At 47.5% G+C, this 13,453-nt stretch overlaps 1 protein-coding gene across 1 annotated transcript in view; it reads left to right on the top strand.

Annotated features, from left to right (window-relative positions):
* The window catches only part of LOC124621921 (1-phosphatidylinositol 4,5-bisphosphate phosphodiesterase-like), a 603,554-nt gene that overhangs the window by 106,279 nt on the left and 483,822 nt on the right, over nucleotides 1-13,453 (top strand). The window contains exon 2 of the mRNA XM_047147427.1: nucleotides 4,506-4,686. Coding sequence (XP_047003383.1) covers nucleotides 4,516-4,686 — 171 coding nt within the window. The 5' untranslated portion in view covers nucleotides 4,506-4,515. The remainder of the gene's footprint in view (nucleotides 1-4,505; nucleotides 4,687-13,453) is intronic.

Genomic DNA, 13,453 nt, shown 5'->3' with positions numbered 1-13,453 from the left:
GCTTCAAGAGCGCACCGTTCAGCGGGCACACAGTAGGCGCCCCCCTGTGATTCCATGTTCACCGACAACATAGTCAATTGCGGTTGCAGTGAACAAGGGATCATCGAATTCGGGCCGTGATTTACGTTTCTTCCTTCACTAGATCCAATGGTCTCGTCCTGATACGCCGTAATGCAGGCGAGCGGCTGCTCGAAACGTACAACACACCACGGATGCAGGCCGTGTAGGCACTGTTATTCTATGCGTAATACGGTATATTTTATCTTCAGTGCCCACTGCAAGCCCCTGCTCCAATCATCGATCCCCTGCAGATCTTCCTGCAGTTCGCTACCGTCTTCTGGCGTTTCTACATTCCTATAAATTACGCCATCGTCTGGGAATAGTGTCATGTAACTTTCGATGCTGTCCACTAGAGCATTTATAACTGCTACATCTGCCTAATATCGTGTAGGGCCCCCGCAAGCACGCAGAAGTGCCGCAGCACGCGGTGGCGTGGACTCGACTAATGTCTGAAGTAGTGCTGGAGGGAACTGACACCATGAATCCTGCAGGGCTGTCCATAAATCAGTAAGAGTACGAGGGGGTGGAGATCTCTTCTGAACATCACGTTGCAAGGCACCCCAGATATGCTCATTCCTGTACATGTCTAGGGAATCTGGAGGCCAGCGGAAATGTTTAAACTCAGAAGAGTGTTCCTGGAGCCACTCTGTAGCAGTTCTCGTCGTGTGTAGGGTCTCATTATCCTGCTGGAGAGGCCCAAGTCCGTCGGAGTACACAATGGACATGAATGGATGCAGGTGATCAGACAGGGTGCTTATGCACATGTCATCTGTCAGAGTCGTATCTAGACGCATCAGGGATCCCACATCACTCTAACTGCACAAGCCTCTCACCATTACAGAGCCTCCAAGAGCTTGAACAGTCTCCTGCAGACATGTAGACTCCATGGATTCATGAGGTTGTCTCCATACCCGTACACGTCCATCCGCCCGATACAATTTGAAACGAGACTCGTCTGACCAGGTAAAATGTTTCCAGTTATCAACAGTCCAACGCCGGTGTTGATGGTCTCAGGCGACGTGTAAAGCCTTGTGTCGTGCAGTCATCAAGGGTACACGAGTGGGCCTTCGCTCCGAAAGCCCATATCGATGATGTTTCGTTGAATGGTTCGCACGCTGACACTTGTTGATGGCCCAGGATTGAAATCTGCAGCAGTTTGCAGAAGGGTAGTACTTCTGTGACGTTGAATGATTCTCTTGAGTCGTCGTTGGTCCCGTTCTTTCAGGATCTTTGTCCGGCCGCAGCGATGTCGGAGATTTGATGTCATACCAGATTCCTGATATTCACGGTACATACGTGAAATCGTCGTACAGGAAAATCCCCACTTCATCGCTAGCACGGAAATGCTGTGTCCCATTGCTCGTGCGCCGTCTGCAACACCACCTTCAAACTCATTTAAATCTTGATAACCTACCATTATAGCAGCAGTAACCGATCTAACAACTGCGCCAGACACTTGTCTTGTATACGTGTTGCCGACCGCAGCACCGTATTCTGCATGTTTACATGTGTCTGTGTTTGAATATGCACGGCTATACCTGTTTGTCTGACGCTGGGGTATATACCTTAATTTTGTCCATTGTTGTCAGTTTTGTTTCCTGTATTACTTTCGAAAAATAAAACCCAGAGTTCCCTCATTCACAAATAGTGATTTTTATTTTTCAATGCACAATATATTTCGAGCCGTGGAGGCTCATCTTGATGTGCTTCATCAGTCTACATCACCTTTCAATTCTAGCTTACTACTGGTCCTGATAAAAGAACATAGCTATAGGTGTATTGGAAAATGGCACGTTGTGACTACAATTTTTACAAAACTCTGAAAAATTACACACTGTTTCCAGTAAGTTTTGTTATAATTGTAGTCAAAATGTGCCACTTTGTATATACCTATGTACACTTAACAGACCAGTTGTAACCTACTGCCGTTCTTGTTGTTGTTGTAACCTAAAACTGAAAAATAATGTAGACCGATCAAGCACCAGAAGATGTGTCCCCAGGGCTCGAAACGCTTCGTGCCCTGAAATAAAAAATAGCGATGTTCAGCTGCTTCTATGTAAGGATTTTAAGCAACCTGTAACGCCTTCAAAACTCACGCGCAAGATTTTCGAATTCTCTCGCTCGCTACGCGAGAGCCAGTAGTCCCACAGAAAAATTGAAATGGATCTTTCTGCAGGAAATTCAATGTAGTTAAATTTTGTACTGGGATAAGTTTTCTCTGGAGGCCACAGTTTTTGAGTTATTGTAGAGAAACGCATCAGAAAGTCACCTTTGGACGTTTTTCTTGAATAATTGGAAAGCTACGGCCTCTAGCGAAAACTCATACCAGTACAGACTTCAACTACATTAAATTTCCTACAAAAAGCGCCTGTTCATTTTTTTTGTAGGAATAATAGTTTGCGCATATTGACGGAGAGAATGTAAAAATCTTGCTCATGGTATTTGAACATGATGCGAGTTGCATGAGTCCAATAGGTAGGGGCGGCTGAATCACTCTGCACATTGTAAACAGTAACGGTCCCGGCACACTTCTTTGGCGTATTCCTGAAATTTCCACTATCGATTTTGTGTTGCTGAGAGATGCATGTTGATTTCTATCTGCTACGATGCCCTGAATCCAATCACAAATGTGGTCCATCATCGGTTTTGTTCACTAATCGACAGTGCGGAACTGTATCGGATGCCTTCTGTAAGCTAAGGAACACGGTATCACGCTGAGTCGTGGATCTCGTGGACGAAAAGTGCGAGCTGAGTTTCGAAAGCTCTGTGTTTGCGGTATCCATGTTGATTCTGACAGAGGACCTAATTTTTCATTTTGGACAACATGGTTGTGGAGATGAAGCAGTGATTAGTATGATTAATCAATTATTCAAAAACACTCTTTATTGCATTTATTATTATTATACCGCCAACCGGTTTCAACCCGACGTAGGGGTCATTTTCTGGGCGTTTACACTGAGAAATTATAAGTATCTGTTAGAAAGATTCCATCATACAACAGCTAAAATTACGTAAATTTAAATTATGTTACCCACTGTTCGACTGCTGGTGGTGTCACTCCTGTCTACATAACGGCAGGAAACTATGCGAGACTAGTCCTTCGTATGGGTTTAAATAGCGTGCTGAGATCACGTGAACAGACGGCAACAACCCCAGCGGCGATCAACGGCATTTAATACAGTTTATTATATGTAATTACTAGTCACCTTGGTTTAACATAAATTTAAGTGACAGTAAATAACAGAAAACGGAACCATTCCATTTAAAAATAGTTACAATTATAGTGTTAATTATAAAATAATAACAAATGTTCCGTAGTCAACTCGTAAAATTCGTAAAAGTATATTACATTATGTGCCATAATATAAAGTAAAACAATTTGTGACACACAAAAAACTGGTGTCGTCTTGTATTATATCTATTCGTACATTTACGTAGAAAACATTGGGCCAATTTACTAAAACGGCTAATATGGAAGGACTACAACGCCCTCTACTCCTAGTGGTGAGGACGCCGTTGCCATGGATTTATAAAGACTATATCAGGCGCCCTCTAGTCTGTGTAGCGAGGATGCCGTCGTCATGGTAGCAGATGGTGTATTCGTATGGTGTTATCTTTGCCCTGGCCACGGCGTCCGTTGCCGTGGTAGCCGTATGTCATGGCTCTTCATCCACAGAGAAGGTGTCATTTATTTGAGGTAATGGAAATATCGACGCCCAGAAGATGACCCCTACGTCGGGTTGAAACCGGTTGGCTGTATAATAATTTTTGTAGCGGTGTTCGTAGCGACAAGCAATTCGCTGTAGAAACGGCATACGAAGTCACCGCCACACTATTAATAGCGGGCCGACCGGTCCGCTGGAACGGTGAACAGAAAGATGAAAACCCAAAAACTCTGATTAAATAAAAGTCGGTACTTATCTTTATTAACGAAGATACATAAACACAGTAGTGAACTCCGTGTCTACAGAGATCTGTCTAGTTCGAGTCGGAGCGGCTAGGTCAGCGTCGGCTGACGACAAACAACAACTCTGCTGCGATGAACACACAACTGACTAGCAAGTACACAATTCGGTGGCGAGTATACAACTGAGCGGCGAATACAGAACTGTCCTAGCGCTCGCGACTCCAGCGCTTAAGAATCCAGAAGCCAGCGGTGGCGCGCGCAGACTTGCGGCGATTTCCTGTCTCGCTGGCGCTGCTTATGCGGACGGCGTCCGGACTTTGATGCTGCCAACCTTTTGGCAGCGGGCTCGGGTGGCATTACTGGCTAGGATATAACAATAATAAATGCGATTAAGACTGTTTTTGAATGATTAATTGCCTAATTTTGAAAGCTACATGCCTCAGGGAGCAGAGCTAGCATCCGAGTATAGCACGGCTGATACAGCGGCATAGATACTCGTGCGTATGCCAGCTTGTGATGGTGTGCTCGCTGCCACCAGGAGCGGAGCCATGACCAAGAGGCTGGAGCTGGAGTGGCGCGTGCCGGTGCCGCAGCCGCTGGTGGAGGGATGCCTGCTCGACCGTTGGAGCGAGGAGAAGGACGCCCCCAAGCTGGAGCCGCGCTGCTTCTTCAGGGTCGACGACTGCGGCTTCTTCATCCACTGGAAGAGCAAAGGCCACGTGAGTACCGCCTAGCTGTGATATCGTAACTACCTCATCCTGCACGTAGCAGAGACCAATGGTCGAAAATTATTATTTAAATTATAGTGTGTTGCTTGAGGCTTTCCCGACGGACATGTTGTATATATGGTTCTAGGGCGAGACGTCGGATGTCATAGTGAAAACTCCACAATATTTCATCAGCGCAACTGGCCGACATCTTCAGGTGCAATGAACACACTGCTAAGGCAGGACCAGAGCCCCCTATTTATGCCAGTCTTAGGCAGGAAGTACACATGCGTGGAGACGCCAAATTCGATGGCCAATCGCGACGATATCAACCGATAGCTGGAAGGACAGCAACGCCACTTACAGGATGAATAACCAAAGACTTCGGCACACGCGCGGAGGCTGCCGCTGCTTCTCTGCGCTGCCTGCCATCGGCCGCCCCAGCGACCTCTGTCGGAAGCCGCAAGGAAAGATGCGCGTCCGCGTAGGCGCGTGACCATCCTCCCATTGTCAACAGAATATTTATGTTGCTGGCGAATCGTCATCCGTCGTATGACCAATAGTACTCCTCTCTGGTTATCACCGTTAGCATTCAACCGCGATTGTTATACATATATTTTAACAACGTGTTTCAAGAGACAATGCTTTCATCATCAGGTTGTAAAGTCTATGTCATGAAATTAAACGGACTAAAAAGACGAAATAGCGGCTAAGAAACGCCGGGACTGGCGACAGACATGCACCCGTTTAAATGCTACCCTACCTATCAACTCGTCCAAGTTCTGGTCAGCCTTCCGTCGCCTTACCGGAACTAAACCCTCCCCCTACTATCCTCTTCTCCATGACGATCACCCCTTCCCTGACAGCCTTAGTAAGGCCAATCACTTTGCCTCCTACCTCTCCGATGTCTTTTCCATCCCCGATGATCCCCACTTCGATTACTCCCTCTTCCCGGATGTCCGCGATCTAACTGACACCTCTGTCCCTCCCCTCGCTCCTGGTTTCCAGTACTTGGACAACATTGCACACACAGAACTCAATGCCCCTATCACTACACAGGACCTCATAGCTACACTCCGCACAAAACGCAACATCGCTCCTGGTCACGATCGTGTCACCTACCGTCACCTTCGTGAAGCTCCTGTCTCTTTCCTCTCCACTCTGGCCAGGCTCTACAATGTAGTCCTGTCCACCGGTTACTATCCCGACCTGTGGAAAACCTCCTGTATCCTGATGTTCCTTAAACCCGGCAAACCGCTGTCCGCCGTCTCCTCCTACCGTCCCATCAGCCTTACCTCGGTCTTCAGCAAGGTCCTGGAATCTATCCTCACCCGACGCATCCACCAGCATCTCCGCCAGCACCGCCTCCTTCCCGTTACGCAGTGTGGCTTTCGGCCGTCCTTCTCTTCCGACGACCTTCTCCTTCACCTCACTCATCTCCTTTCCGAACAGCTTAATTCCCGTCGCTCCGCAATCTTCCTCTCCCTGGCCCTCGACCGTGTATGCCATTCCGGTCTCCTCTTCAAGCTCCAAACCTTCGCCCTTCCCATAAACTACGTCCGTCTGATCGGTTCCTTTCTCTCCCACCGTCCTTCCTACTTCACCATCCATAACAAGGATTCCTACACCTTTTTCCCCTCCGCCGGTGTGCCCCAGGCCCCGTCCTCTGCCCCCTTCTGTACCTTTTGTACACGGCGGACATGCCGCCGCCGTCACCCCCAGTCCACCTTCTCCAGTTTGCCGATGACACCGCCTTCCTTGCCATTGCCCCTACCCTTCAGCGCTCCCAACACCTTCTCCAATCCCATCTTGACCGGTTCACCGCTTGGTGCAACCAGTGGTTGCTCAAGGTCAATCCCTCCAAAACCCAGGCGATCATTGTAGGCAAAACCACCCCTTCCTTCCGCCTCCTTGATTTCTATCTCACCATCTATGGCCGTCCAATCGCCCTCACTCCCACCCTTAAGTACCTTGGCGTCACCCTCGACCGTCGCCTCTCCTGGACTCCCCATCTCTGGACAATCCAAGCCAAGGCACACTCCCGCCTCCGTCTCCTCGAGCTCCTCTCCGGCCGTACATGGGGTCTGAACCCCTCCACCATCCTCCACACCTATAAACCCCTCATCCACCGCATCCTTTGTTACGCCCATCCGGCCTGGATCTCCGCCCCCTCTTCCTTTTATAAATCCCTTCAAATCCTTGAACGCCATGCCCTCCGCCTCGCCTATCGCATCCGTCTCCCCTCCCCCACGCGGATCCTGTACGATCTCATTCCGTTCCCCCACCTCCTCCTTTTCCTTGAGCGGATACAGATCCTGTACACCTCCCGCAAACTCGATCCCCCTCACCCACTTGTCTCGCTCATCCTTTCCCCCCCCCCCCCCCGCTGCCGCGCCAGTATTCCCACATCCCACCCGGTCTCCATCTCTCCACCCTCCTTACCCTCTCCCACGGTGGCTTCTGCCAGCTCCCCCTCCCTGATGATGTCCTCTTCCCCTCCATCTACCCCTCCTATCAACTTTGATCCTGCCCCCCCCCCACTTCCGGTGTCCTTTCCTTTAGGCACCCTCCCTCCCTTCTCTCTCCTTTTCCCCCCATCCCTCTTCCTCCATCTCTCTTCCCCCGGGCTTCCCCTCCCCCTTCCTCCTTTATCTCCTCTGCCCATGGCATCTCTGCTCTCCCCTCTCCCTCTCCCACCCCAACCCCCCTCCTCCTCTCTTGGCAGGTCCCCGGACTCGCTCACGCTACGTGAACTTTCGCGCGCCGGAGATCATCGCCATCAGTGTCTCGTGTTTGTGCCTTCGTTTGTGTTTAGTGTTTGTTCGCCGTCACGCCACCACTGTTCACGTGTACCCTCGCCATCATCCCTGTTATGTGCGCCGTGTCAACTAGTGTTAGTGAGGTTTCTCGTCCAGCGTGAACGGCTCCATGTTTTTTGTTTTTTAGTGTCTACATTTTTTGCCCGCCGTTTTGATTGTACTCTCTGTGCCACCTACATGTATTACTTATTGTAAAACTCAAGGCTGAAGAGCGGCGTACTCTGCTGCTGACAGCCCGCCTTGTATAAGGTGATCAAAATCACAATAAAGAAAAAAAAAGACAAAATACCATCACAAATAGTTGGGAAGTCCATAGAGTAAAACAGAATTAAAAGTATATTGGACTATGGGTCCTCGTCTTACATTGAAGTTGTTGACACAAGTCGATGGCCGTCCCATAGCTACCAAGTACGCTGTCGCACTGTGCCGGCTCGGGAGCTGTTGTGGACTGACGTGCCTAGGTGTTGCGGCGTGGCCGCATATATACCACTTTAAACTTGTAGCATGTCACTGACGGAGTTGCGAGAGGCTAACGATGGCAGACCAATGCAATAAGGAAATAAGGCGCCCAATAGCATAGCGTTACTGTCAAGCACACGGCTGTAACCACGCCACAAGACCTAGGCACGTCAGTCCACAACAGCTCCTGAGCCGGCACAGTGCGACAGCATACTTGGTAGCTATGGGACGGCCATCGACTTGGGTCAACAACTTCAATGTAAGACGAGAACCCACAGTCCAATATACTTTTAATTCTGTTTTACTCTATGGACTTCCCAACTGTTTGTGATGGTATTTTGTCTTTTTCGTCCGTTTAATTTCATGACATAGACTTTACAACCTGATGATGAGAGCATTGTCTCTTGAAACGCGTTGTTAAAATATATGTATAAGAATCGCGGTTGAATGCTAACAGTGATAACCAGTACAACGACAACTGCTACCTCGACTCCATAATGGATTACATTAAATCGTACTCCTCTCTGCTCGATGCGACTTCAACATGGCCACTGCTGGATCCCAAGTTGCACTGAGGTGAAAGCAAGTGTCTCTGTTTAAAAGATTCGTCGAGCTACGTTTTTCCACTGCTTCCTTAATAACACTGTCCCAGTACGAACTCGTCAATGCGAGAATTTTGGTGTGTTGATAATTCATAGAATGGCCTGTACTGAGACAATGCTCGGCCACTGCACACTTCTCTGGTTGCTCCAGACGAGTGTAGTGTCAGTGTTCAGTACATCTCTCTTCTACAGTGCGACAAGTTTGTCCGATGTACGACATGCCGCAGCTACAAGGAATCTCGTAAACACCGGGTCTTCTTAGGCCAAGGCTGTCGGCGGACGAAAGACACATTTAACTTTATGCCTCTTCAATAATGCTCATATTTTTAAAGAGACACCGCCGATGTATGGCAAGGTGACCATTCCTCTTTGTTCTTGGCCTTATTCCAATTCCTCACGTTGGGTAACCCGCTTCCGGTGTAGGGCGCGGCGAATCTCCCGTTCGGAGTATCCATTGTGTTGGAAAGTGGTACGCAGATGGAGTAGCTAATTGGATAAGCTGTCTGTTTCTGATATGGCTCGTACTCTGTGAACCAACGTCCTAAGTACGCCACTTCGTTGCGAAGGATGGTGACAGCTGGTGGCCTTTAAGTATAAGTCAGTGTGTGTTGGTTTACGATACACTGCGTGACCTAATGTGCCATCTTCTTTTCTCCGTACCAACACGTCCAGGAATGGAAGTTCGCCGTTTTTCTCCATCTCCATCGTGAAGTTGATGTTGGGATGAATCGAGTTAAGGTACTCAAGAAAAACATTCAGCGATGCAGTACCGTGAGGCCAGATACCAAAGGTGTCGTCCACATATCGCCAAAAATACGTAGGTTTCAAATCCGACGACTGGAGTGCTCTCTCCTCGAAGTCTTCCATGAAAAGATTAGCCACAATGGGTGACAAGGGACTACCCACTGCGACGCCGTCAGTCTGTGGAGTTTTCACTATGACATCCCACGTCTCGCCCGAGAACCATATACAGTGGTTAGCAAGAAAACGACTCTTGCATGGTGCAAATTATTTTTTTATTAGTTTCAGCACCCGGATCTTTTTTATGTTTATTTATTTATTTTAAACAAGGGATCCTCAGTGGGTGTCCTGGAATATGATTATTCGTATTGACAATGTAATGGTGTTGGATGTGTAGACGTCGCTTCTGTCCCAGAACGGCGTGTTGCGTTCTGTCAGTAGCACGGCAAGCACAGAGTCGGGAGATCTCAATCAGTAATAATATTCTTTGTGCTGGAAGTCTCCAGTATAGCGATTGATGACAGCGTCTCGGCGGCGTGCGTGGTTACCCAGGCAGTGGTTGCTTCCTCAGCGAAACTCGTAGCTGTGTGCTGGGCTCACTGCAGTGTGTGTGTACGCAAGGCTGTAATGCTTGCTTCAGTGGAAGGCTGTGGCCAGTGCTGGTGCAAGGTAGGCGCTTCCGAAGGTCGGCAGGCTTACGCCACAGTGGCGTGAGTGGTAGGCCTGGCACGCAGGTGAGCAGTGCCGAATCCAGGACCCTCGGAATCGCCTGGAGTGCCGGATGGAAGTACCCTAGAAGAGGTCTACCTTGGTGGCACTGGTTCGAGACCCATAACCATCAGGTCAAGAGGCAACTTGTGCACAGCCAGAAAAAATGCAACATCCTCCAGGACAAAGTCATTTTATAGGCGGTGCAACGGTAGAGAGACAGCTTGAAGGTGGTTCATTGAATCCTCTGCCAGGCACTTTATTGTGAATAGCAGAGTAATCACTTAGATGTAGATAGACAATTGAGCTGACAGGTATTTCATCACTGTAGAAGTATATGGTAAAAATTCAGGTAAAATGAAACACGCATGTCACAGTAAAGGCTGCCCAAACAGTCGCACCAATACACATGTACACCCCAATTGCATACAACTCTGTGTCACGTCCACTATAAGGTGAGTCAGCAAGAGAAGTAAATCGAACACAACGTTACCAATTTCTGTGGCAGGAGAGGGCACTAGGGCATGACGTGTGAGGAACAGTACCATCCTCTAGGAGGAAACCAGGCACACTAGATATGGCTGCATGGTACACGGCGTGTTAGACCGCAGCCTCTGCAACAAAATATGGTCTCTAGCATGGAAACCATGCATTTCCGGACATAAATTCATTAGACTTATTTTGTTCCGTATCCTCTCATCTATCAATCCGTAGAGTTTGTACACGGTGGAAAAAGTCGTACTGTATAGCGTACTATTGGTCACAGAGATGAGGGGTCAAGTGTTTTGAATATTCCTTGGTCTAGCGACCATTTGTATACCTGTCGGAAGAAGGGACATACTATAACTGTCTTACAGCACAGGGTCAAAGTTTATACACTATGCACTTTCTCCGGCCCAGGCAAATTGAGCAAATCGGTTGGTTCTTGCGTATTAGATGTGGTGCAGGGTCGACCTTAGACGGCTTATAAAAGCAACATTTATTCATGAGTGGTTCCTGAGAATACCTCGAAAACAAGTTTTTAGCCGTTTTTTATACCGTGGCCGCAATTATTTAAATAGCTAACCATAGCAAAAAATTCAAATTTTAACTGTATACTCTTTAGAAATTTATGTATAAATATCATTTTCCTGTTTTCGACAATCTTTATCCGTTATCAAGATACACCCGAAAAATTATGATTTTTGGTTATCAAAAGTACCAGTTGTATGGACTGACATGCTCATAATTTCTGTTCGTAGCAAATCGTCGAACTTATTATTATTTTTTCTTGTTATAATGTTCTCGGGGTACCTTAACTGAGCTGTAAACGTAGTTTCAACTGACGTAGAAAAATTATTTTGCAGCACGAAATTCTATGCACTTGCAAATCGAACACCGCATTTTTTTAATTTTATTTTTTTTTATTTTTTTTTATTTTTTTTATTTATTTATTTATTTATTTTTTTTTTTTTTTGTATATTGTAAGTGTAGCCTGAAAATGCGATTCACTCAAGCACTTCCAAATGGCATCGGCAGTCTGTAGAGACAGAATATTTGTTGCAAAGGAAGAAGTACCGACCTGCCACGTGTATCAACACAAAACGCTGAAAGAATTCGCGTTTCGTTCCAATATAATCCACGGAACACAACGCACGAGGAGGCAACGTGACACAGAAGGGACAAGATTATCGCCTAACCCTCAAATAGGGGTTACAGAAAAAATTTCATGTGTAATTAAGCATCAGCATGACTCACCGAAATTTAAAATGTTCTGTGCGGGATCTGCACAAACATTGCCCAAGCCATTTTCTTCAATGACCTAGGTATTATAAGACTCATTTATCTGGACATGCTTAAGCGGTGGCCGATGCCACAATTTTATGCATATTGCACGCCTTACACCCTTCAGCAAGTTAGAGCGCCTCCGCAAAGGGGTATATAGGTGCGCACATATTTATAAATCAACATCTTGCAAACGTACTGCACGTGACGTCGCCGTATTTTGGTGGTGTTAAGGCACTATGGGACCAAACTGCTGAGGTCATCGGTCTCTAAACTTGCTCACTGCTTAACCTAACTTAAACTAACTTACGCTAAGGACAACACACACGCCCATGCCCGAGGGAGGACTCGAACCTCCGACGGGGGGAGCCGCGCGAACTGTGTCAAGGCGTCCTTAGACCGCACGGCTGCCACATTTTGCCCTCGGCCACCTCGAACTAGGACTCGACATACATCGATGTCTTTTTATGGGGTTACGTGAAAGACCTTTGCAAAAACCAATTCCAGGTTTCAAAACGAGCATTTCTATAGTGCTCGGGCTGGTCAATCCACGTACGCTTCAAAATGTATGGTGGGAAATGGATTGTGACTCACATGTTGTCCGTGTATCCAACAACTACAAAACATATAAAAATTGAACTTTTCATTACATTCTGTAGTTCATATCGATACATCGCTGTGGATAACCCCTCCACAGAAGTGAACTGTGGGTTGGCGGCATTGCTTGCACACGATCTGTACAGGAGGCGTGTGACTGATGCTATGCCAATAGCGTGCGGCCCTGTAGTTTTGTATGTATGCGTTCCACAGGCACGTCGATGACTTGTTTATTGAGGAACCTTCTCCCATGTTATTCAATGTTATCTCCTGAAATTGTACTGCGCGAACAGCTCTTTGGGGAGATCTTCAGCTCGAATCAGGGTGGAATTTACGCATAAGCCAGGCAAGACCGTGAGGAATAGGGTCGCCCAGACGCGTATGCGCCAGTTTATCCGTGTCTGCCAGACGACAATTATTGCTCTTGTGTTCCTTACGCTGGGAGTTAATGCTTCCTTTTTTTAGTTCCTACGTTCATTTGAGGCATGTCCAGGGGGTTTTATGTTCTCCTTCGTTGGCAAGCAGCGCGCACAAGTCGTCTGAAGTATTAAAATACTAGTGCACCTTACTCGTTCGTTTAGACACTGTGCCAGTGCCGTGTTTTCTTAGTACTATGCTTAAGCGAACTGTGACTAACGGGAGGAAAACTTTCCACTTTGTTCGTTCTTTTTCTGTAGAACCTCCAAGAACACTCATACTCATAAATTAAGGATAATGCTGATACATGGTGAAACAACGCTCTGGTGGGCGGTTTGCGGGTGTAAATCACCTCCAGGTATGACCGTGCGGTGCATTTGACCTGGGGTCGTCGCACGGTGGCGCTGGCAGCAGTTCACATACCCAGAGGTGTGTTGGTGCACGTCAGAGTACGGTGCAGCGAGTAAGTGTGCAGGCGTTTTCAGACGTGTTATTGGTGACTGTGTTGAAAATGGCTCAAGGAACATATATTGATGACGTTATGAGGGACACAATACTAGGGCGACTAGAGGCTAGTCAAACACAGCAGGTCGTAGCACGGGCCCTCCGTGTGCCACAAAGTGTGATCTCAAGAGTATGGCAACGATTCCAGCAGACAGGAAACATGTCCTG

Source organism: Schistocerca americana, chromosome 7 (assembly GCF_021461395.2).
Source record: "Schistocerca americana isolate TAMUIC-IGC-003095 chromosome 7, iqSchAmer2.1, whole genome shotgun sequence".
NCBI classification, from domain to species: domain Eukaryota; kingdom Metazoa; phylum Arthropoda; class Insecta; order Orthoptera; family Acrididae; genus Schistocerca; species Schistocerca americana.
This window is presented reverse-complemented; position numbering and strand designations above follow the sequence as displayed.